The following is a 25406-nucleotide window of genomic DNA, read 5'->3' as shown; positions in this document are numbered from 1 at the left end:
TTTTTTGTTCTTGTCGGTCATGGGGCTTAAACTCTGGGCCTGGGCACTGTCCCTGAGCTCTTCCACTCAAGGTGAGTGTTCTTCACTTGAGCACAGCACCACTTCTGGTTTTCAAGTGGTTAATTGGAGATAAGAGTTTCACAGACTTTGCTGCCTGGTTGGTTTTGAACCACGATCCTCAGATCTCAGCCTCCTGAGAAACTAGGATTACAGGCTCGAGTCACCAGCACCAGGATGATATTATACTTTTTAATAACAATATTGTAAAGATTGTGAAAAACCCTGAAAACATTTCCTAAGGGAAATGTATGTTCCTTTTGTTATTATGGAAGTGGGAGAAATATCCATGACTATTTTTGTTAAAAAGATAAGCAAACTAAAAAACAGTGAGCCATATATAATATATCCTATGTATCATAGGAGAAAATATACAAGAAAATAGTTGCCAAAAATCTCATTTAAAATCTGACATAAAAAAATACTTTCTAGGGCAGGCCTTTGAAGTTGCCTACTACATTTCACACTTTCTGGTAGGGACTACTAATCCAACTGGCCACCATTTTGTTTATACCTGCAGACTCATGGAATTAGAGTATTAACCTGAGTGAAAAAGCTATCACAGCCACAGCTCCATTTCTAGCTTTTCTGGTGGATCATTGGACCTAAGAATCTCAGGGACTTGCCAGCCCTGGCTGGTTTTGAACCACAATCTTCAGATCTGGGCCTCTTGAGTAGTCAAGATTACAAGTGCAAGCCACTGGCATCCAGTGTTTGGTTCTTAAATAGGCTTATGTTTTGCTAATTAAACTGGTTAGCAATTACCTTAGCAGCATGAAAATATAGCCAAAGCCAAGGCTTCTACTTTAGCAGATGGCTCTCAATCAGAAAAGCAGCAAGACCTAACACTATGATTCTCAAACTTGACTCAACATTAGAATCACCTGGGAACTTCTCTAAAGCTCACAACACCCAGGAAATACCTCCAGCCAACCAGGTCAGAATCTGGTGGTAGGTCCTAGGACAGCCATAACTTGCTAAAGTACCCAGATAATTCCACTATGCTATCAAGGCTAACACTGCTGGTACAGTGGATAGAGAACACATTGAACTAAGTTAGAAAGTATTGGTGATGCTGGAAAACTGTTTCATCTCTCTGAGCACCAGTTTTCTCATCTGAAAAACCAGTAAAGGCTATTTGTCTACTTCTTACTCATAAATTAAACAAAATGAAAGGATTAAATTATGTAAAGGAATATAGTTGGTATGTATTGAAAGATCATGATGGCTTGAAAATGCAATTCCTATCCTGTGTCCTAATCTCATGTTTTTTTCATAAAATACATAACATGCATTTAGGATCCTAGAGTGTCATTGCTGAAGAGCCCTCTCTCTTCCCCACTCTCTGGACAAATGGCCTAAGGGCCACTTTCCTAATTAGCATCAAAGAAGCCTGATTTTTGTATCCCCAGCCTAGTCTGGATTGCCAGCTTGGGGTCTGTTCCTGTTATGTTAGGAGACACAGGAAATATGAAATTTACACAGTGAAACATCATTTAGGAACAGCTGTAGTAACTAACCTTTTACCTGCCAAGATCAAAAGAGTAGGACCCTCAATCACTGCTGATGGGATGCATCAGTCATAATTAAGATTTCATCAGAAAATCCTAAATACCATGAACTCTCCCTTGTCTTTGAAGAGTAATAAATAGAGATTATAATGGTGATTAGATAATACTACATAATAATGATTGTAATAATGGATTGTAGGATTATAAACTGATGGAATCTGACACTAGTCAAATGATATGAACTATTTTTAAGGTAATCTGTTTGATTTTGTGAGCTGTTTTTAAGTTGTTCCCTTTTCATATACACATATTAAGACAGCCAGTTGGACATTGTAAGAAAAGCCCATTGTTCTTGGATCCATTTACCAGTTGTCACTAGAATGGAGAAAGGGGATCACTGAGGAAGGGAAGGCCAGTTCTTGAATTGACTTATGGTTTCAGCTCACTCTCTTGCTGTCTGCAAAGGTGTCCAGTGCCTATTTCACATGGGGCTTTACTGCCACGTAAGACTCTAATCAATGCCCCCTCTCAAATGGAAAGATAAGTGAGTGGTCTTTAAAAGTTCTCTCTAGAGCTGGGTGCCAGTGGCTCACGCCTGTAGTCCTAGCTACTCAGGAGGCTGAGATCTGAGGATTGCTGTTCAAAGCTAGCCCTGGCAGGAAAAGCCATGAAACTCTTATCTTCAATAAACCACCAGAAAACCGGAAGTGGCTCATGTGGTAGAGAGCTAGTCTTGAGCTGAAAAGCTGAGGGACAGTGCCCAGGCTCAGAGTTCAAGCCCCATGACTGACCAAAAAAAAAAGGTTCACTCTAACCTCTAGTACAGTCTCAGTTTTGAGCACTGGAGTCACTTGGGAAAGTCTTAAAATGCTTCATAGCCGAGGCCCATCCCAAGAGATTCTGAGATAATTGGTCTCAGGTGAATCTGAAAATTGAGGAGTTTGGGGGCTTGGGGATTTTACGCCTTTGTTTTTTAATTTGACTTAAGGTTTAGAACCATTGCAATGGACTCTGCAGTAAAGAATCAAAGTCCCCATGGCTCACACCTGTAACCTTAGCTACTCAGGAAGCCAAGATTTAGAGGATCAAGGTTCAAAGCCAGCCTGAGCAGAAAAGTACACCAGACTTCATTTCCAAAATAGCCAACAAAAATCCTTAACTGGTAGATCAACCAGCCAGTAAGCTGGGTGAGCACTAAGCCCTGAGTTAAAACCCTGGTACCAGCAAAAAATAACAGGTGGAGAGGAGGTAGGAAAAAAAATTCATTAGTTAAAGGACCCCACATATTAGAGAATTTGTATTGCTTTGAACTTTTCTAATAAACTGGCAAAATTCTTGACTTTAAGCTCAGTTATCTCATTTAAAGAAAGACAGTGCTGTTAAGAGATAAATCCTTCCAGGCCTTTTACAAAAATTCTTCCTGCCTCATCCTGACATGTCTTCCTCCCCCATTAAAAAATAAAAGTAGGCTCATGTGAGCAATCCAGTATCTATTTTGAAAGGTATGAAAGTGGTGTCAGAAAACCCTTAAATGCCCCCACTAACTTATGCCTTTGTTTTAAGCACCCAAGGATACAGAAACACACCCTGTCTCCTCTTTTCCATGAATATCATTTATCTGCTAGACATGAAAAGGCTTTAAATGACTTTATAACGGGCAACAACTTAAAAAAAGAAACACAAAATTAGGTTTTTAATTGAGTTACATCAAGTTAACTTTTAAGTCTTTGTTTTCTCTTGAAAAAAAATGTATAGGGCTGCCAAGTGCAAGCTGATCACTCCCTTAACACTAACTACTGAAAAGGCTGAGATCTGAAGATCATGGTTCAAAGCCAGCCCGGGCAAGAAAGGTTGTGTGAGACTCTTCAATTAACCACTAAGAAGCCAGAAGTAGAGCTGTGGAACAGTGTCTAGGCCCTGAATTCAAGCCACTACAGATACATTTGCAGGATACAGAGTAGGAGTAATGTACTGCTCATTGCCTAGAAAACTTAACCAGTTTGTTTTCCTTCCACTCTGTTTTGTTTCTACATAGCTGTAAAGTTACTTCTGCCTTTAGACTGCAGTTACCTTGTAAGGTTTCTGTACATGTATTTCATATGGCTCTAAAACAGCAACATTTCATTTTCATCTATTACATATATCATACTTTCAGGTAAAATGTTAACTTCATTCCATTGTATTTATTTGTAGGAACTTTATTTGATGATAAAGGAGACAAGCATGCCAAGAAGGGAATTTGTATTTGGGAGTGCATTGACAGAATGCACAAGCGGAGTCCCATTTTCTTTAATTATTTATATTCACCAGTGGAAATAGAGGTAGAGTAAGAAATCATCGCTCATTTTCAAAATATTTCATGTTAATGTTTTCTTTAGTTTTAGTATATATAAGCTGTTTACATTTTCATAAATATTTAAGCTAAGTCTGATACCAAAAAGCTATTTAAAAGCTGGAGCTGCTATAAGTTTGTGTTGTGATAGAAATGAATCACTAAATTCTTGCCCAAAAAAAATTAGGTTACCCCTAAAACCTAGAAAGGATAATGTCAAGAGTTAAGATGGAGCTAATAACCCAACCTGAAAGAAAATCTAAAATGCTTTTGGAGTTTTTTCTTATTATCTGTAACCCTTGAGAGGACCAGTGTGGGAAGCAGGGGCATGTGGAGCCAGCCTAATAAGGATGGGTATCTCAGGGCAAAACACTCTGCCATGTGTAGCTGCATAATAGAGACTCTGCGAGCAGGTAGGTTTGATCAGCGGTACTGCTCCAATGTAGGAGATAGAGGAGGCCCCTATTCTGGGCCCAATGCATTTAGGACCTTCCTCCAGCTACATTCTCCTCAAGAGACCAATGTCAAGTACTCAAATGCCCAAAGTCATACTTTAGTTACCCTGAAATTTCCTTGCCCAAATTCAGGCCACTCACAGCTATTTCTCCAAATCTGCCTCCCAAACTAGTGCTTATACCCCTAAGCCCAAAGGTTGTGCCAAAAAAAAAAAAAAATGCTGTTTAGCAGGCAGCAGACAGTTTTGCTTCATAGGCTGGGTTTTAGCATTCATGCTGGGTCAAGGTGGGAGGAGTGTTATTGCCAAAGACTGGGAGCTGGAACCAGCTCACTGGAAGCTCCCACTTCATGTAGAATACAGAAATTCTTTTTTTAAACCTGGCCTTCCAGGTATTAAGGGTGGACAGTATCTTGATGAATAACTTTTAAATATTTATATGGGTGATGTCTGAACCTCCATGCATTCACTTGGGTCCTGAGAATGTCAATGGATAGCCTGTCAGGGTATTCTGAGCCCAAGAAAAAAAACTACATTTCAGAGTTTTCTTTAAACAGGCCCTGAAGCCTAATGTAAATGTCTCCAGCCTCAAGAAGTGGGATTACTATATAGAGGAGACCCTGTCTGCAGGGCCTTCATATGACTGGATGATGCTGGCCCCTAAACACTTCCCCTCTGAAGAGTCCGATCTGGCTGGAAGAGCTGGACCCCAGAGCCAAAGGAGAACAGTGTGGCCATGCTATGATGATGTCTGCTGTACTCAGCCCGATGCTCTCACCAGCCTTTTCAGTGTAAGTCAACACAGGTAGATACATAACCTACAGGCACCATGGACCTCAGAAACACTCAGGAACCAGGCTTGGCCAAGACTGGCTTACAAGCTTCGACTGCTGCTCTCACTCTGGGATGGAGTTAGAGGCAGGACTTCTGAAGAAATCAGATGTGCTATCCTGCATCAGTAGGATACCATATACAACTATGGTAAAGGAACCTCAATAAAAGACTTCCTAGGATTACAAGGAAACAATTGAGCAAATACAAATGGAGTTCCATTCAATAGCTTCCCAACTGTTTTAGCTGTCCATTCAGCTTAGTCAGGTCTGGACTAAAGCTTTTGTGGGTGCTTTACTTCCTCTGGTAAGGAGTGTGGGTAACTGATGGCCTGATGGGATGACTGCCAACTACCTTCTGCAAGCAGTATTCTGTCAGTAGTCACCCTAAGGAATGTTTTTGAGCCCTAATGTGGGGCAGATACTTCTTAAGAGTCCTCTGATTTTCTAACCAGAAGGAGTGTGTTGCATTAGGGCACTGAGCTAGATGCCTGTCCAAAGGGAAATCCACTTCCTTGAGCATCTCTTGGTTCATTCTTTCCATGTATATAGTTTGAGTCAGAGTTGAAAGGCTCCTGTGTCAAGGACAGAATTCTCAACTCCTAGCCACAGAGGTGACATTATGGTGTTGGCATTTTGGTTTAGCCATCAAATTTATCATGGGCTGACCCATGAGAAGGTGATTGTGTTTGGGACACATTTATATTTTTTGCTATTTAATTAAGCCAGTCTGAACCCCAAAAACAAAATACCTGATGACAGGTGCTAATGATCTTTTATGCCAGCTCATGCTCTCACCAATCTTCCTACCTTGGGAGACCTCAGAAATCACATATTTCCCACCCTCTTCAGCTCCCCTTTGGCCTGGCTGTTTGTCTAGGTCCAGTACAAGAAACCGCTCTGGGGCATAACCCTAACCTGTGAAACACTGATCTTTTGGAAACCTCTTTTCATTTCTCTACAGGAAATCGAAAAACTGGAGCATAAATTGAACCAAACCCCAGAGAAGTGGCACCAGTTGTGGGAAAAGGTAACAGCGGACCTTAAGGAAGAGCCAAGAATAGACCATGTGAGTTATCATAGACACCTCTGAGCTATAGAGGGTGCTAGATTAGGTGGGGCCCGCTGCCACAGGTCACAGGACCCAAGGAGTATACAATCAGAAGGATAGAAAGGGAGAGGTCATGTCCTGGTATCCAGGGAAGAAAGCCCCAAATGCCTGAATATTTCCTGAGTGTCTCACTTTACCACAGTGACATAATACTTAGGTTTCAGGGCACCGATTCCAGGGGAAATTACTGGGTTCTTTTCTGTCTTGGTGCCTTTGTGGTTTCAGCTTTTGTTTTATGACACAAGGGAGGAGGGGAATGCCAAAGCCATGTTTGCTCCAGAGAAAGAAGCAGAGAGAGAAAATTAAAATACTTTAAAATGATAGAATACACTACTTTCTATTGCTCACACTCCCCTCTCTGTTTCTGATTTAAGAAACATTTATCAAAGAAATATTTTAAACCAAATACTTCATTTTCTGCTTCTCACACTCCATATTCTGTTTCTGATTTAAGGAACATTTATCAAGCAAATAATATGTACAAGTTACTATGCTGAGTACCAGATCATATATCCTATCCAGTCTACACTGTTGGGGGGTGGGTCCCCCACATCTCATGCATGGGGACAAGGTAAAGAATCTCACAGCTGCATACCCACAGCAGATTTACTTTAGATGCAACAGAAGGGAAAGCAAGACAGATAAGTGTTCAGAGGAGCATATCAGGAAGGATAGGTCAAGAAGAAAAAAAAGAAAACTCTTCAAGGGGCTCTTTCTCTAGGCTCTGTCTCCTGCCTTCAAAAGGCATTTCAGAAGCTATTATTGCACAGGCCAGATAGGTAATGCCTTTATGCCTTTTATCCCAAAAGATGAAATACTTGATTTTTTCTGATTATGCCTATTAAATCTACTTATTTTAATATGGTAATACATTGTTGTAAAATAGATAAAAATCAAATCACAATTTATAACAGAAATAAGATACTATGCCATCACACTTCTAAATGTTCATATTAAAGAAATTATATACTATAAATCTTCCTTTTTACTTAATGTTAAAATATATATCCTTCACTGTGTAAAAATCAGTATATTTTAGTAGCTTCCTAGAATTGCATCATATAGAAATATCATATGTATTTGGCTTGCCTAAAAGTTTTATTATAAATAACCCCAGAACAAGTATCTTTATACATGCATCTTTGTTCGTTAGTCTAATTTTTTTCCTTGGGGTAAATTCATGTAGGTGAAATTTCAGTCGTTTCAAGTCTCTTTAAAGCTCTCCTATCTCCTATTCTCATTTTCAGTCCCAAAGATACCCACTGGGATCCCCAGGAATTATGTCTACCAACGTACCTTCCTATCAGAAGAGGCCTATGCTGCACCTCCCAGAGAGCAATGTGGGTGACGAGAATACCAGCATCTCCCCATCCAATGGGGTGGAACGCAGGGCTGCCACGCTCTACAGCCAGTACACATCCAAGAATGATGAAAACAGGTGAGTTGCTGAACCCTGTTCAGTGTGCTCAGAAAGCTCACAGGTCCCTCTGAGCTAGGCTGTGCAGCACAGCCTTTTGTAAATGGGAAATGGATTTGCTTTCATTCCTCAGGATTTTCTAAAAGCTTTATATGGTTATTTGAAGAGGAAAAATATTACAAGTAAAACAATGCCAAAATGTTAATTGTGGTTGATTCCTAATTGTTATTACTTCTGCCAGAGCTTTTGAGTGTATGTATTAGTCAGCACTTTTTCAGTGGTAAAAGGAAATACCAGTCGTGCTGGCTGAAGCCAAAAGGAATTTGTTCACATAGGACAGCCAAGGGCATGCCAGTTACACAGTGTCTTCAGGCTTCGGTCTGCTTCCAGCTCTGCTTCAGTCATTCCTAACCTGGCAAGCATGGTGCTCCCTAGAGATGGAGAAGCAAAACTCCAGGGAGAACTGGCCAGTATGGGATCATCTAGGAGCATGGAAAATTGACGAAGAAAAGCAACATATCCTTCCATAGCATTTTTAGATGAAAAATCAAAACTGTTCTATTGCCATTTCTTCTAGGTCCTTTGAGGGAACACTGTATAAAAGAGGAGCTCTGCTGAAAGGCTGGAAACCCCGTTGGTTTGTTTTAGATATAACGAAACATCAGGTAATTCTGTTTAAGCCTAAAGAAATTACTTCTCTCTAGGGTAACCTTAGTCCCCTGGTATTGTGTGGCTCTCAACAGATAATTTCTCAGGTACACATTGTTCTGTGAGGGTCTTCTGTACACAGCTGGGGGCTCCTCGAGGGCCCAAGCTGTCCCCAAGCCAGGGTAGCAGTCTTCAGAAGGCAATTCCAAAGTAGTCCCTACGTGGTGCATGCAGTCGAGGCAGGACAGTGGTGTCCAGCATGTACAGACCAACTAGGACTCTTCTTTAATGCTCAGTTATCTATCTCCTACTCTTAACAGCCGGGTCAGGAAGCACCTGAGGACTTCAGCCTGTTATGTACATACTTCAAGTATGTGTAAACCTGTCTGTACTCCCCAGAATACAGGTGCCCTTCAGCCTTACGGCAGAAATATCCACTTGTGATTGAATGGATTCAGCATTTATTGCACCCCACCTCTGTGCATGTTGCTGTACTAGTTACTATAAAAAGACACCACTGCCCCCAAAGATAGTAAAACCTTAGAAGGTTTATATCAGAAGGATACCAGTGCAAGGCCTGCCCATTTCAGGAGGATCCCATTTCAAGACCCTTCTCAGTCAATACCTGGGCACAGTGGCACATGCTTGTGTTATCCTAGCTATGTGGGAGGCTGAGAGAGAGAGAGAAAGGTTTACAGTTCTAGGCCATGAGATATCATCTCAAAAGGAAGAAGCTGGGCATGGTGGCATGCACCTGTCATACTAGCTAGAACAGAAAATAGGCAGATTATAGCCCAGGCAGAAAAACCCTATCTCAAAAATAACTCGTGCAAAAAAAAAAAAATGAGGGCTGGAAGTCGGATTTCAGTGGCTCACACCTGTAATCCTAGCCACTCAGGAGGCTGAGATCTAAGGATCGTCATTTGAAGCCACCCGGAACAGAAGAATCCCAGTGAGACTCTTATCTCAATTAACCACTCAAAAACTGGAAGTGGCACTGTAGAACACTAGCCTTGAGCACAAGAGGCTCAGGTACAGCACCCTGGCCCTGAGTTCAAGCCCTGCAGCTGACAAAAAGCAAGGGGGCATACCTGGACTGGAGGCATGGTTCATTATTAGGGCTCCTGCCTAACCAGCACAAAACTTGAGTTCAACCTCAGTTTAAAAAAGGAAATGGCAGGGGCAGAGTCCAAAACAGTCAGAGGGGCATATGTCTACTCAGCCCTGGAATTCACAATAAGCAAGTACTTGACTGGACCTTGCTGACCATGTTAGGAAATCTTTGACCATTGTAAAGTTTGTAGCAATTGCTCTAGCAGCTGAGATTAGTCTTGGCATCCAGTGATCTCAAAGAAGAAGGACTCCACCCAAACCTCTTGCCTCTGTATGCCTTTCATGAGTGGGCATTGCATGCCCACTATGGTCTCATCACAGGCCAGGCAGCCTGAGGCATACTGACTCCATCTGTGCAGTGAGGTCTGCTGTAAAAGACCTAGACTATTAATCCTATTGTGCTTTCGTGGGACCCCGTACAGATGAAGCCTGTATCAGGGGGCCACTTTTGCCTCTTCTTGAGGGGTTTCTTAAAGGTTAGTCCTTGAACTCAGAGCCTGGGCGCTGTCCCTGAGCTGTTTTGCTCAAGGCTAGTAATATTCTACCACTTGAACCACAGCTCCACTTCTGGCTTTTTTGGTGGTTAATTGGAGATAAAAGTTTATGGCCTTTCCTGTCCAGACTGGCTTCAAACCAGAAACTTCAGATCTTAGCCTCCTGAGTAGTTAGGATTACAGCTATGCGCCTGTCTAAGCATTTTAAAATATACAAATAGACTCCTTTTTCAGAACTGTGCTTTAAAATAGCAGTGTCTCTAAAATCATAGAGCCTATCCTCTGTAGAAAAGTTTCATTAAACCACTAAATATAATGTAGAAATGTTATTTTTCTGTAATTGAAAATTGCATCAAATTATACTTGCATTCTTACCAATCTTTTAGATTTCTTTAATATGGAAGGTATATAGTTTTTCCATTTAGTCGTACTCATACCATGCCTGAGGGAAGAGAGAGAGAAGTCTGAGACTGGCCTGCAGAGATGGAAACACCAGGCATTCCTGTGCACTGAAGTCCAGCGAGCTTTGCCATTTTTTTCTTATTCCAAAAGGAATACATGATTATTACAACAGACTAAAACATTTTATAGAAATCTAAAAAATTTCATCTGTCAAACGTTATTTTTGTTGGTGGTGGTGGTTGTGGGGCTTGAACTCCTCAGGACTTTGGTGTTGTCCCTGAGCTGTTTTGCTCAAAGCTAGTGCTCTACTACTTTGAGCCCCAGCACTACTTCTGGTTTTCTGGTGCTTAATTGGAGATAAGAGGCTCATAGACTTTCTATGCTGGCTTTGAACTGCAATCCTCTCAGATCTTAGCCTCCTGAATAGCTAGGGTTACTGGCATATGGCACCAACAACTGGCTAAATGGGAACTTTTTTTTTCCAGTATGGTAGTTTCCAGGATGGTAGGGCTTTGCAGTTGCTAGGCAGGTACGTTACTACTGATTGAGCCATACCTCTAAACATTTTTGGCCTCTGCCTGGACCAGTATTCCACCAATTTAAACTTTCCACTATATGTGGAATGACAGGTGCATGCCACAGTGTCCAGATGGGTTCTTGGGAATTTATATCTTCATGCTATTTGGCAGCTTGCTTTTTAAAAATAATATCTAAACAGTTTTCCCACCAGTTCATTTCCCATCTAGCTTCCCTTCCTAGAAGTGACTCTTACTCATTTTCTCCATATTCTTCTAGGTTTAGCATATATAATTAAGCAAGATACAGAGGAAGTAATCAAATACAGTTTGGAAAACAATGCTCTTTTCCCTTTCTGTGTCTCTTGTGTCTCACCTGCATCCTTTTGGTCCTAGCTACGCTACTATGACTCGGGTGAGGACACGAGCTGTAAAGGCCACATTGATCTGGCCGAAGTGGAGATGGTCATTCCTGCCAGCCCCAGCATGGGGGCCCCAAAGCACACAAGTGACAAGGCGTTCTTTGATGTAAGTTGACCCTAGTTCTTTGCTGTTTTCCATCTGCAAGAATTATGGGCCCTCAGAGCAGTTGGTAGGCACCACAGATGGGTGATAGTCCTGGCTGTGAGCAATGTTCCAGAACTTGAAATCAGCACTCTCATCCCAAGCCTGACTTCTCCTAGGTGCCTCTGCTTCTCAGGACCACACATGGAAGAATACCTTGTAAAATGCTGTCAGTCACCACCTGCCTTCAACAACAGCTGCTGCTGCTTCTATATCCAGTGGTTTTCCTCCTGACCCCAAACAAAAAGCCTGTTCTTAGTCATACATAATTCTGCCCTAACATCTGCATCAGTGCTGAAGCAGAGACTTATCTAATCCTTAATAGTCACGTAGGGCTCTATAAAGAGCAGAGGTCACATTCCAGGACCCTGCTCAGGCCATGAGGCCATTTCCCTGGCCCTGGGCTTCCTTTAGTACCAACTGAAGAAAGGGGACACAGAGGCTAATTTCAAAGTAAGGATGATGACTTTACTGATTCTTCCCCACACCAGTCAGAGGTGGGCCCAGAAAACTCTCCTCATGTCCCCCTCTCTCTGCCCCTTTTCTCCCCCATTCACATTCCCTGTGACCTTGGAAATGAGAAGAGTAAAGTGCTAAAGGCAGTGATGATACCATAAAGAAGGGGGAGGAGAAGACAGTAGTTGCGGGGCAGCATGTAAAGGAAGGTCTCAGGAATTGATTTGCTGCTTGCCCAAAGACACAAAACAACTCTACCCATCATAAGCTTCTCTGTTGTTTGGTTTTACAGCTCAAGACCAGCAAACGTGTGTATAACTTCTGTGCCCAGGATGGGCCAAGTGCCCAGCAGTGGATAGACAGGATCCAGAGCTGTATATCTGATGCCTGATGCCCATTGTCATCCTAAGCAGAAGTGGAAAGCTAAGCTGCCATATGGAAAGAAAAGCTTGGGTGGATGGAGAGTCATCCTAGGGCCTGAGCTTCTCGATTCTCCTTTCTACCCCATCTTACCCAGCCCCTCTTACAACACTTGCTACGTTCACTTTATCTAATGGATGCATCACACAGGTCTGGTGAAGAGCTCCAGATCATCTCTGTATGTTGCACTGATAGTTCTAACAGGACCTAAGTGGTTAAGAATCAGGAGAATATTCTGAACTACTGTCCTCTTTCCCCCTAGGCAAAATGACTACCACTTCTCATATGAAGGTCTTCTTTATTTCCCAGTCATAGTTCCTTGGAGTGTTTTTAACAAGAAAAAAAATCAAAACCCTCCAAAGATCATCTTATGTCCTACATAGATTTCCCATCAGAAGTCCCTGCCCTTTTGCCTAACCTTTGAAGTGCTCAGTTTTCTGGTGCTGCCAAAAGGTGCTTCCACGGGCCCTGCTCTGCCATTAAGGTTCACAGCAAGAGAACATCACTGCTCAGTGGCAGGCAAAGAAGAAGCATACAAGGTTGTCCTGAGTTGGGGGGGTGGGATGACTTGGCTAGGGGATGGAGCAACATTGACCAGGCCTATGCGGGAAAACTGCTTCTAAGAGGAGTCCTCCAGACCAGAGCTACTCTAGGGATGCAGGGCCTGTGCTCCTGCATGTTCTTCTACTCCTGGACAGTTCCTTAGACAAAATAACATGCAAAGAGCTGAATGCACTAACTCATACTCGCACTGAACTCCTATCAAGTAAAGAAATTGGAAAAGACTGAAGCCATTACTTACGACCACACAATGCTTGTGACAAGGTGGTACCATGACAGGGAAAGTACCCAAAAGCTGCGCACATTCGAAGTCTGTTCTTAGACTCTCCTTCTTATGACAGATACCTTGTGTTTGTTCAGCCTCAAGGTGAGCAGGAACAGCCTCTCCACATAGCCACTGATACCAGCCTGGGCCAGCTGGCCAGATCAGTTGTGTTTGTTTTCAAATGTTAATATGTTAAATACCAAACTAATATTTCAAAAAATGTGTACATATTCCTGTATCCTTGTTTTCAGATAGCCTGCTTATAATTTAATATAAAATTAACTGAACAGATCCATTCATAAGACTTCAGTAATGAAAGATTCCCTTTTTAAAAAAAATAGAAACTTCTTTGTAGATTAAAATCAGATTTTTCAAACTTAAAATTATCCTCACTAGAAAATAGAACTGTGTTAATATATAAAGTGGGGGATAAGAATGAAGGATTTTCTATCATATTCATTTTATAAATTGCCACCTGAGAAAAATGTGGGTTTTGCACATTATTTGTATTTTTCTTTGTATATGAAATAATTTTTGTACTTTGTAAAATATGGATCCCATTGTACTTCCAGCTTTTTGAGATTGTACACAGCGCTTCTTTTGTAACTGGATTCTTTTAACTTTCATGAAGGCTTTACATGCCTTACATTCACTAATAAATTTGAATTGAATTTATTTCTTCATGAAAGTGTCCCTCGTGTACTGTGGAATAAGCTCATTCTACAGCACACAGCACAGCAGGGGGATGTTCAGGATTCCTACATTTTGGCAGAAGGTTAGGATAAGCAAAGCATGACTCACAGGTGCCTTGGTTTTGTCATGTCATTGCTCACATAGCAACAAAGATGCTGGATATGCTGGCCTGAGTTCTGGGTACACTACTGTCGGGGGCCAAAGTTCTCACTCAGGGTTCCACCTCACCATTCTTCTAGTAAGCTCTGTGAGAATCTGTTTCTTCCCTCTTCTAGGTCATAGGTTCTCCCTTTCTGGTATGTGCAATCTGAAAATTTTGAGCATGAGGCATGGAAGTCTTGTTGGGCAGCAGACTTTCCTGCGTCAGGGAATTGTTAAACCAGCAATGCAATGCATGATCTGTGATGGTAGTTCTAGACAATATTTAGTCTGGCTAAGCCCATGAAGTTTTCCTCACATCGCCTACAGAAATGGCAGTTCCCAAAGCAGAGCTTCCAGGAACACTCTGATCCAGGATATTCCCTCGAGCCTTCAAGTTCCTTTCTCTAGAGAGCACATGTGACCAGCCAAGGGGCTCCGGGCTGGCTCCTTAACGGGCAGGGTCGAGGCCTGACCAGGAGCTGTGTTCATAGCATCAGCATCTAAAGCCCATCCTTCCTCAGTTAAAGAGAAAGAACAATGGGTTATGACAACTCACCAGGGTCTGGCACCTTACAACAGCCTTTAGCAACAGCCCTCCCTTCTCATGACTCCTACAACAGAGCTGTTCTGCATCTGAGCTCTAGAAAGATGCAGACCACACAGTGGTTTGGGGACACTATTAACATAGGTCACACTGTGACCCAAGCCTATGGCTGTCTTCCACAACTGGCACTTCAACTGCTAATGGCTGATTTCTTCTCAGTTTCATCAGATTTGTTTTAAGAGTTCATACCATCATACCATAAGGACTTTATGAATGATCCCAAGCTAATTATCAGCAAATGACCTCAGCAATGCCAACCAAGGCTGATAATTAAGCACTGACTAACACAGTAGTGATTAATAGTTCATGTACTATCTGATATACAAAAACCATATGTATTTTAATAAGTGTCTCACTAAGTTGCTTAGGCTGGCCTTAAACTCACTGCCTTCCTGCCTCAGCCTCCTGAGTGCTGGGATTGTGTGTACCACTGTGCCCAGTTTATTTGTAATGGAACTTTAATCCAGTAGATCCAAAATCACTTCAAGAGTTAAAAAAAAAACTAATTACAAAAAAATTTTTAAAAACAGGGGCTGGGAAGGTGGCTTAGTGGTAGAGCGCTTGCCTTGCATGCATGAGGCCCTGGGTTCGATTCCTCAGCACCACATACACAGAAAAAGCTGGAAGTGGGTGCTATGGCTCAAGTGGTAGAGTGCTAGCCTTGAGCTGAAGAGCTCAGAACAGTGCCCAGGCCCAGAGTTCAAGCTCCACGACCAGCAAAAAAAAATTTAAAAACATACTAGGGAACTGTTTTATATTTTAAGTCCTCAAAATTCACACACACACACACTCAGTGCACACCTGTCTTTCAGATTCTAATTCTGATATGCCACTCAGTCCTCTTACACAAATGGATGCCCAACAATTCAATTCTGTTTCTGACACTTTACTCCCTAGTGTTAGTCTGCACAAGTGGAGGGCTTATCCTCACAAGATCTATACTTCAAGTACCAATGGCAAATCCCAGGGGCTTCCAAAACTTCTGACCAATCTGCTGTAAATTTGGAAGCTTCCAAATTTTTCATAGGTTGAGAAGACATGTTTACCAGCTTTCTATAAGGGATAAACTATGCTAAAAGCTTAGAGCAAGATTTGGGACCCATTGCATCCCACCTTCCAACACCCTGAGGGCAAATCAACTCCGAGAGTCCATAAAATCTCATTGTTCAAGGGTTTTTTGTTGTTGTTGTTTTTGGGTCCGGTCATGGGGCCTGAACTCTGGGCCTGGGCGCTGCCCCTCAGCTCTTCAGCTCAAGGCTAGCACTCCACCACTTGAGCCACAGCGCCACTTCCGGCTTTCTTCTTTTTGCTTATGTGGTGCTGAGGAATCGAACCCAGGGCCTCATGCATGCAAGGCAAGCGCTCTACCACTGAGCCACCTTCCCAGCCCCTGTTCAAGGGTTTTTATAACCCACTAGCTGGTGTTCTCCCTCCCCCAAGATACCAGGAGATACCTTACCTTATTTGTTTGGTATTTCTGGTGACTGACCCCCATCCTGGCTGCTGTCTTAGAACTCTACTCAGAATCACTTCTCAGCATGAACTCAGGTGTGTATGAAAAGGGCTTTTATAAATAACAGACACTCCTGTTCCTCAAAAAAAATAATAAATCAATAAAGTGTTTTAGCAACTATGTGCTAAAGACCAAATACTTTAGGGAGGGATTTGGAGTTTTTCTTGTTCAGCTTTCTTGCCCACGGCTAGTGCTCTGCTGCTTGAGCCATGCCTCTAGTCTAGCATTTTGCTGATTAATGGAGTCTCAGACTTTCTGCTCATGTTAGCTTCAAACCACAATCCTCCAATCCTCAGCCCCCTAAGTAGGATTATGAGCCACTAGCACCTGGCCCAAATACATGTTTTACTCTACCGTGTATTTCCACAGCCACAAACACTATACTACACATTTCCATGGCTGTGCAAATTCAGAGCAAGACGACGACTCCGCATAGCCACAGGGGGAAGAGTTATCCTCCATAGGATACTCAATGTGGCCCTGCTGTCTGCTACAGGCCAGGGACATCATTCTATCTATCCATGCTCATGAGCAAGGGCAGTATGTGATGGAACAGAGTATTCTTTTTTTTCAGGGGGGGAAGGGGGGTCCGGTCGTGGTGCCTGAACTCTGGGCCTGGGCGCTGTCCCTCGTCTCTTCAGCTCAAGGCTAGCGCTCGGCCACTTGAGCCACAGCACCACTTCCAGCCTTTTTTCTTTTTGCTTATGCGGTGCTGAGGAATTGAACCCAGGGTCTCAGGCATGCAAGGCAAGCCCTCTACCACTGAGCCACCTTCCCAGCCCCTGGAACAGAGTATTCTGACCTCCACTGACTGAAAGAGTTCTCATCCTACCGTAAGCCAGCAACCTGATGTGAGGTTACTCCAACTGTGAACGCACATTGATTCTAATTAAAGCACAGGTGAGCTCATTACCTGCTTTGATGGGCCCCTTTGTTGGTCAGCTTACCATGAGTGTAACAAATTTGGAAAGTATTAAGAAGGTCACCATCTCGTTCCAGACTTGTCAGGGCCATGCAGTGGAGAATGCTGTGCCCCTGGCTAAGGTGTTCAGTCTGGTATCTCCAGAAAGCACCCTCGAGTTCACATTGCTGCATTCCAGCCCCCTTAACCAAACACTGAAATCTGAGTCCAAGAGCCTCACTTCCCTGGCTTCTGCCAGGACATGCAACAGTTAATTCTTACTACTCTCTCTGCCCTCTTTTTATCTGGCCTGCTATGTCCCTAGATTATTCTGGAATTCAACTCTAATTAAGGTCCTCAGTATACAGAAGGGGAAGTGGAGGCAGCTCCATGGGGGCTACCTGTGGCCTAAAAGGGTAGAGCTCAGGTCTCACCAGCTCTTACTAGGAAGGTGGCCGCCCCTGTAGTCTAGAGGGCCAGGGAGGCCACAGCACTAGTGTGATCCAGGCTTACATCCATGCATGTTTTCTCCTGTCTCAAGATCCAGAGCCTCACTAGGGCCCCACCCCATGGAGCTACCTTGGCTGAGCTCTACAGCTCCAATACTAAAATCTTCAACCACCTGGTCCTCTGCTGCTGGAGACAAGGGCCTCTCCAAAAGAGCTCTCTGGCCCTCAGACCTATGGTAGCAGCCCACCTCACAGACCCTCTGAAGGGCACCAGCAGAGTTGACCGCTCCTCATCCATCAAATGCCTATATTACCACACTGGCCACAGCATTGCTCTGCTCAAGAGATTTCCCATGGTCACACTAATGAAATAGCATCTGAGTCCAGAACCACCTCATGACCCACATGCCAACCAGGGTAGCATCCTCCTCCCCAAGATCTCCAAGTGAGTCCTCCCAAGCCCCCATCCGGCAAGTCTCAAGCCATTTATGCTATTTCTGACCCTCTAAGAGGCAGACACCATGGCTGGATTTGATGTACAAGAGAAATCTAGGGAAGTTCCTATGAGAACAGGCAGAGATGGCCAGACATGATGCAGGGGTGACACCCAGGGAGTGGAGGGAAAGGGGCATTGAGCAGGAATCTCCCACTATCGTATAGATCTAAGGCCACTAGGGGGTCCTTGTGCCAAAATTGCCTGTTGGGGAAGTTGTGGACAGCTTTAGTCACCAGTGGCACGCAGCCTGCAGGGCTACAGGCTACAGGGCAAACAGTGGTAGACATCAAGGCAGAGGACCAGTGACCAGTCCAAGCGGCACATTTTCCAGGCCATCCAAAGGTCTAGGGACTTACTCTTTTGGAGCTCTAGACACAAAGGAACAAAAGGATAACTTTCTACCTAAAATCAACATATGTTGAAGCTTCTAGCTGTCATTAGCTTTCAGGCCCTAATTTCCTAATATCCCTGAGCCTTGTTTGCTTCACCTATATATGGTGATGAAAACTGAAATAAGCCAGGCTCCTGTGGCTTGTGCCTATAATCCTAGCTTCTCAGGAGACTGAAATCTGAAGATCAAGGTTCAAAAACCAGCCTGGTCAGGAGAGACCTTCCGATTCTCATTTCCAATTAACCACCAGAAATTCAGAGGTAGTGCTGTGGCTCAAAGGGCAGAGTGCTAGCCTTGAGTGAAAAAGCTCAGAGACAGTGCCCAGATCCTCAGTTCAAGTACCAAGACCATACACACACATAGAAGAAAAAAAGGAAAAAGAAAACTGAAATGTTGAATAGTGGTTCAACTTAATTTGTTATTTTTGTTTTACAATTGAGCCAAGGAATACAAATTCAGTAAAAAAAAAAAAAAAAAAAAAAAACTAAAGCTTTTGGATTTTGATCTTTTCCCTGAACAGTGATACATGAGTCTATTAGAGCTCAACTATGGATGGAATTTGGACGAATAAACTGAATTTGTGTGAATGAACTGGCCACCCAAAACCACAGTGTCTCCCTTCCCCTCATCCATTCAGCACTTACTGAACTTGCTCTGGGCATTGCTCTTCCCAGGTCAGTAATACCAGCTCTCCTACCAGCCATGTGATAGGCTCATGGCTTACCTCAGGCTTATCCCTCCCCCCCAACCTTGCTGCTGCATTCATGCAGGAAACCACCAGGGTTCTGTGGTGCACTGTGTGGCTTAGGGAGGTTGTGCAGCAGGCTAGGCGCATGCATGCACCTTCATGCTATTTGCTACATAGAATGGGCTTATCAGAACAACCTCACTGTAGTCAAGGAGTGGCTGTACAAGATGAACTCTCAAAGTGGGATTTAGTCAACAGTAAACTCTTAGTGCTGGTACTGACTGTTCCTCAGAAATCTCTGGGTGAGATAAACACAGGTCAGGACCCAAAGAACTCACACCCTAGAGATAGACAGTTTCTGTGGCAGCATCACGCTGGTTCTACACGCTACTTCCCAACAAGTGTGACCCTGTGACCACACATGGCAGAGGATGAATTAAGGCTGCTGAGGAGCTGCCCTTGAGATCACTTGATGGACTCAGGGCCAGCCGGGCGCCGTGCAGAAGAGCGAGGCAGAAGTGAACGTTGGAATGCTGCCTTGGGAGGAAGGCATGGCTAGCCATTGCTGGCCTTGAAGATGCAAAGAGGCCCTGAGCCAAAGAACGCACAGCCTCTGGGAGCTGGAAAAAGCAAGATGGGCCTGAGCACCCGTGCTGACACCGCAGGAAGACTTATATTGGACTACTGGTCTCCAGAGCTGTAAGATAAGTAATGTGTTATTTTCAGGCACTGCATTTGTAGCTAGTTTACAGTGACACAAGGAGATGAATACAGCATCATACAACTGCATCACAGTGCCGGTGCCTAGCTGTGACAGTGCAGCCCAGGGTGAGGAAGCTGGAGAGGGGGTAGTCCATGGAGAGGTAAGGGTAAGTTGAGGACGGAGGTACTGTGGAGGTTGTTTGCCAGGCTAGGGTCGGGGAGAATGACATGCACAATCTTGTGCACATACAAGCAACCTGCACAAGGTCCTGCACACTCACACATGCGTGGCATTAGCACTTAACAGCCTTCCAGGCCTGGACCCTCTCACCTGGCTCCAGCCTGACTGTGGTGACCCCTCTGACACTAGCAGAATTTAGCATGGGGGTACGGGTTTTCTGCCATCACCCCTGCACCAGCCTCCCCCTGGGGCTTAGGGTCCTGGGAGCCAGGGCCTCCGCGTGTGGGGGTGCTAGCCCTGACAACGCACCTGCTCTTCCACCCCTCAGCCTCTTCCCCTCCCCAAGCAAACCCAAACTGGTGCCCATTGAGCAGTCACTGAACACACAGCGCTGGAATCTGATGCCAATGTATATTCTGAATACACCAGGCCCGCAGTTGTGGGGATGGCCAGTGTGGCCAGTGCTGTGTTGGGGGACAGTAATACAGGAGGAGTCATGGCCAGCCTGGGGGCAGAGAAGACCTCCTGATCAGGAGCATTAAGCTAAGTCTCCAAATAAATGGTGGCTGGGCACAGGTGAAATGGAGCAGAGCAGGGAAAGGGGCTTGGCTGGGTTGGGGATGAGGCAAGCGCAGGGCAGGCTGGGAGAGGACTGTCTTGTGAGTTCAGAAGGCCGCAGGTTCTGGGTAGGTCCAGAGCTGCAGACAGCCTGAGGTGGCATGCGCAGAGACTGAGGCCAGCGGGTAGGGACAGAGGGATGGAGGAGAGAGGCCGTGGGAGTGTTGGAGTGAAGCCTGGGGCACCTGATAATGAAGAAGGATGGCCAGGCAGGGAGCAGCCAGGCCTGGCCCCTCACTTCACAAGTAGCCACATGCATCCTGGGGAGGGGGAGCTGGTGGAGACTTTCAGAGGCTAAAGGACCTTGTCCAACATCATAAGCAGGACCTGATAAAGCCAGGATTTGAACCCAGGCCTGAGTTCTGTCCAGCCAGAACAGTCTTTAGGTTGAGACTTAAACAGTACAAGGAGCCTATGACCCCTACCTCACACCCGGCCTGCCCAGAACACTTGGAAAGCCACTCAAGGCCAGGAGCATAATTCCATGGCCTGCCTCCACCCCCTGGGGAATGGACAGGGACATACAGTTCCTTCTGAGGGTGGAGGGAGCTGGGGCCTTCCAAGGTGAGGACACAGCTCCCCCCCACCCCCATCCCAGTGACTTCGCCCTCCGCACTCTCCCCACACCGTGGCCAGCTCCACAACCAGAGCACTTAAAAGGTGCATGTCCTAGTTTGGAGTGGAGGATGCCCGCCTCTCTGCCTGCCTGCTCCAGCCTCACAGCTCAGCCCCAGCCCAGCCTTCCAGAAAACCCAGGCCTGGGCAAGGAGAAGCAAGTGGCTCAGGGCTTAAGAGAGGCGCCCTGTGACCACGGTGAGAATCTGGCCTGGCCTCCTCATCTGAAGACTGGGGCTGGGCTTCTTTTTCCACGGCCCCCTCCTGGAGGTCTTCCGGCTTCTCCTCTACAGTCCTTGGCCTCATCCAGCCCTAAGGCTTAGACACCACACGTCCGGTCTCGGTGGACAGCCCCCAGCTCTGCCACGCAGATCCACCTCCTCATTCCCCACAGTCCCCTGGGTTCGGGGTTCAGCACAGCCCCAGCCAGAGGAATTCCAGCCATTCCCGGCATCTCCTCCCCTGCGGCCAGCCAGAGAGAAGCTGGGGCCTCTGAGCCCTTCTGACAGGAAATTAGCTGGGCCTGGCCTTCCCCATTACCAGCTGCTCTGCTGACCCTGACCCTGTGTTTTCTGAAACTTGATCCTGCAAATTTCAGAGCCTCTCCCCCATTCCCCAGGAGGCGGAGGGGGGGGTGTGTGGACACTCTGTGTCTAGCAGGCCTCCAGCCCACATGCGGATCAGCCTTCCTGCCTAGAGAGGACCCAGCTGAGATGGAGCCAGAGGCCTGGGACTCAGCCCTCCTGTGACCCCTCCAGGCCATCCATCTTCCACCAGTGAACAGAGCCTGTGCCTAGGGGCTGTACCACGGCCGATGGGTTAGAAGGACAGGAGACAACATAAGAGGCCATTAAGATGGTCCAGGGAAGAGCTGGTGGTGGTTTGGACCAGGATGGTGACTATTCCAAGAAGTGTACAAAGATGGGATTGAGGTAGAAAGCAAGTGTACTGGAATGATAGGCGTCAACGGGCTTCCTAGGTTTCTGAGCCACACAGCTGGACAGATGTGCTGCCACTTGCCAAGTGTCCAGGGCAGAGGTGAAGAGAGCCTAAGATTTAGAGTCTGAGGCGCTTTGTAGATGCCCTACTGCAGAGGCCAAGCACTGAAGAGCAAGCTGGAGACCCACATTCAGGAAGTAGAAAAGTAGAGGTGAGACTGTAATGAGCAAGAAGAACAGCCCAGCCGCGTCTCATGACACTGTTGCAGGAGGGTCTCATGGCGAAAGAAGAGCCTGGCACAGAGAGAGAGAGAGTAGCCCGAAATGTCACTGCAACCAAAATAATGCTGTGTCAAACCAAGCATGGTGATACATACCCATAATCCCAGCTCTTCAGGAGGTGGGAATAGAATAATCACATGCTAAGGCCAGCTCTCGGGGAGGGGGAGGGGGGGGACATGGAGACCCTAAACTCAAAGGACTAGGGTGTTGGCTCTAGAGGTAGAGCAAATTCAAGGCCCTGAGTTCAATCCCCAGAATTGAAAATAAAATGCTATGCCAGCCCAGTATTTAAGAAGCAAGCAAGGAATGGTGCTGGTGGCGCCTGCCTATAATTCTAGCTACTTGGGAGGCTGGGAATGGGAAGGTTGTAGGTTTGAGGCCAGACCAGTGCATGAGACTCCACCTCAATGGAGGGAAAATGGACACAGTGGCATGCTGGTGATCCCAGCAACAAAGGTCAGCCCAAAAGGAAGTAGATCACAGCTGAGGTGGGAAACAGACCCTATACTAAAAAATTACCAGTGAAAACTAGGACTGAAAATATGACCCAACTCTATCATACCAACCTAGCAAGCATGAGGCCCTGGGTTCAAATCCCAGTACTGCCAAAAATAAAAATAAAAAAAGAAGAAGAAGGCAGCAGGCAGGCAAGGAGGCGGGAAGAATGGGAAGGAAGGGGAGGAAGAGGAGGGAGGAGAGGAGGGAAGGAAGGGGAGTGGAGGAGGGGGAGGGAAGGAAAAGAACAGGTAAAAAGGAAAGAATGTTCAAGAATGATTGGTGTTGAGAAAACCTAGAAAGAGGACTACTGATAAGTGGGCTGTGGGAATGAGGTGTCCTTGAGATCGCCAGTGACCTTGGGAGCAGCTGTTCAGTGAAACAAGGTAGTGGCAGCCAGCCAGCCGTGGACGTGGAGAACAGGCATGTAGGTAAGTAGCAGAATGTCAGTGTGAACAGGAGCAGTTAGAAGCAGCTGGAGGAGGTGAGAGTCAGGCTTCTGTTTGTTCTAAGGCAATTGAGATTTAAGTGTGCTCAAATGCTGAGAAGGATCCTGTTGAGAGGAGTTGATAATACCCGACACAGCAGGATGACAAATAGAAGAATGCTTTTGAGTTAACCATGGTGGCAATCAAGACACTGAGGCAGGAAGATCATGAGTTTGAGGCCAACCTCGATACAAGTGTAGTGACATCATATCTCAAAAAAAAAAAAAAAAGAGCTTGCAAGCAAGCAGGAAAGCTCGGCAGAGCAGCGGCTGTCCCAGAGTGAGCAGCCACAGCCTGAGAGTGGACTCTGAGGAGTGGCAGGCCCCAGCGGACCAGAAGAACTGTCTGTTTTTATTTTTGTTTTGCTTTGTCTTTTGTGCCAGTCCTGGGGCTTGAACTTAGGGCCTGAGCACTGTCCCTTAACTTTTGCTCCAGCCTGGTGCTCTACCACATGAGCCACAATTCCACTTCTGGCTTTTTTTTTTTGCACTGGTTCATTGGAGATAAGAGTCTCATGGACTTCTCTGCCTGGCTGGTTTTGAACCTCAGTACTCAGTCTTAGCCTCCTGAGTAGCTAGAATTACATGCATGAGCCTGGCATTCAGAGGGACCACTTCTGACCTGGCCAAGCTGGCTGCCTGAACCTTGGCTGACGATGGGCCTACCCTGATTGCTTTATTGACCCCACAGCTAAAGCCCAGTGCCCTCAGATGGCCGAGTGCACATACCTCACAAGTCTTTGCAACCCTAGCCAGGCATAGGAGTTAAGATGAGGGGAAGCCCCAAAAGCAGGCACAGAGTCCCCAGACCACTGTAGAAATCAGGCTTATTGCCAGTGACATGCTAGAAGGCAGCCCCGGCTGGAAGCCCCAGGTCCCGTCACTGCAGCCTGGCAGCTCCGCTCTAGCTCTCCTGGGTGGGACAACTCTGCACATGATGGAACAGTGGTTCTCAAGAGGATGACCTCAGACCTGGAACACCACATCACCCAGAAACTTGCTTAATAGGCATGTCTGAGGACCATCCATCTTCTATCTATCCATACCCTAAAATTCATGTATTCTCAGGCCAACTTAATGTCTAAGTCAGTCCAGGCTGCCTAACAGAATACCACAGGTGGGAGGCTTATGAACACTAATCTTCCTCACAGTTCTGGGGGCTGGGAAATCTTAAGACCAAAGCACCAGTAGACAAGGACTGGGAGTGTCTGCTTCCTGGGCCATAGGAAAAGCTACCAACCATCCTCTAGAACATTCTGTCCATCTAGCTGTGTCCATCTTCCCAGCCCAGTCTGATGACCCGTCCGTGTAAATACTCCTCTGCTCATATTACATGTTATCTGGTTGCCCGATTATCATTTGCACCACCTATTCATACTTGAAAAGACCTGGGTTAAGGATCCCTTTTCCAAAATGCTAAGGACCAGAGGGTTCAGATTTCAGATTGTTTGCATGTGACTAATGAGCTATTACAGACATGGGAGCCAAGTCTAAACATGACATTCACTTATGTTTCATATGACCCTTATACACATAGCCTGGAGGGAATTTTAAACAGTATCTTTGATGATTGCAATCTGTCACATGACATTAGGTGTGGAATTTTCCACAAGTGGTGCCAGGTCACTATTCCGTCTTAGATTTTTAGAGCATTTTGTACTTCAGACTTTTTTAAATTTAAGTTTGTGGTTCCAACTGAGGTTTGAATTCATACTGTCACATTTCATAGGCAGGTGCTCTTCTGATGAGACATGCCTCCAGCCCTCTTTTGTGCTGATTCTCCCTACACACTTGGCTTTTTCAGCTGGTACTCTTATTATTTGAGCCATGCCTCCACTTCTGGCTCAGGTCATTTAGCAGTGAGAGTCTCTCAGATTTGTCTGCACGAGATGGTTTTGAACTGTGATCCTCAGATCTCAGCCTCCTCAGTAGTTTGAAATATAGGCATGAGCCACTGGCACCTGGCTGGTTCTTTAGAGATAGGGTTTTGGTTAATGCCCAGGTGTGCCTGGACCATGATACTCTTATTAGTGCTTCCTGGTGCTTCTAGCATGACAAGAAT

General features: G+C 45.4%; 1 protein-coding gene and 1 long non-coding RNA gene across 5 annotated transcripts in view; one reads left to right on the top strand and one right to left on the bottom strand.

Moving 5' to 3' along the window:
* Sbf2 (SET binding factor 2) overlaps positions 1 to 13838 on the top strand; it is a 307904-nt gene extending 294066 nt beyond the window's left edge. For all 4 annotated transcript variants that reach the window (XM_070035292.1, XM_070035290.1, XM_070035293.1 and 1 more), the window contains 7 exons: positions 3762 to 3889; positions 4912 to 5145; positions 6149 to 6253; positions 7543 to 7733; positions 8290 to 8377; positions 11281 to 11412; positions 12197 to 13838. In XM_070035292.1, the coding sequence (XP_069891393.1) occupies positions 3762 to 3889; positions 4912 to 5145; positions 6149 to 6253; positions 7543 to 7733; positions 8290 to 8377; positions 11281 to 11412; positions 12197 to 12295 (977 nt within the window). In that variant the 3' untranslated portion in view covers positions 12296 to 13838. The remainder of the gene's footprint in view (positions 1 to 3761; positions 3890 to 4911; positions 5146 to 6148; positions 6254 to 7542; positions 7734 to 8289; positions 8378 to 11280; positions 11413 to 12196) is intronic.
* LOC138836524 (uncharacterized) overlaps positions 1 to 25406 on the bottom strand; it is a 45880-nt gene that overhangs the window by 11163 nt on the left and 9311 nt on the right. The window lies entirely within an intron of this gene.

The sequence above is a fragment of the Dipodomys merriami genome, unplaced genomic scaffold (assembly GCF_024711535.1).
Source record: "Dipodomys merriami isolate MVZ:Mamm:240054 unplaced genomic scaffold, mDipMer1.0.p SCAF_25, whole genome shotgun sequence".
Lineage (NCBI taxonomy): Eukaryota > Metazoa > Chordata > Mammalia > Rodentia > Heteromyidae > Dipodomys > Dipodomys merriami.
Note: the sequence above shows the minus strand (reverse complement) of the source record. Positions and strands in the feature narration are given on the sequence as shown.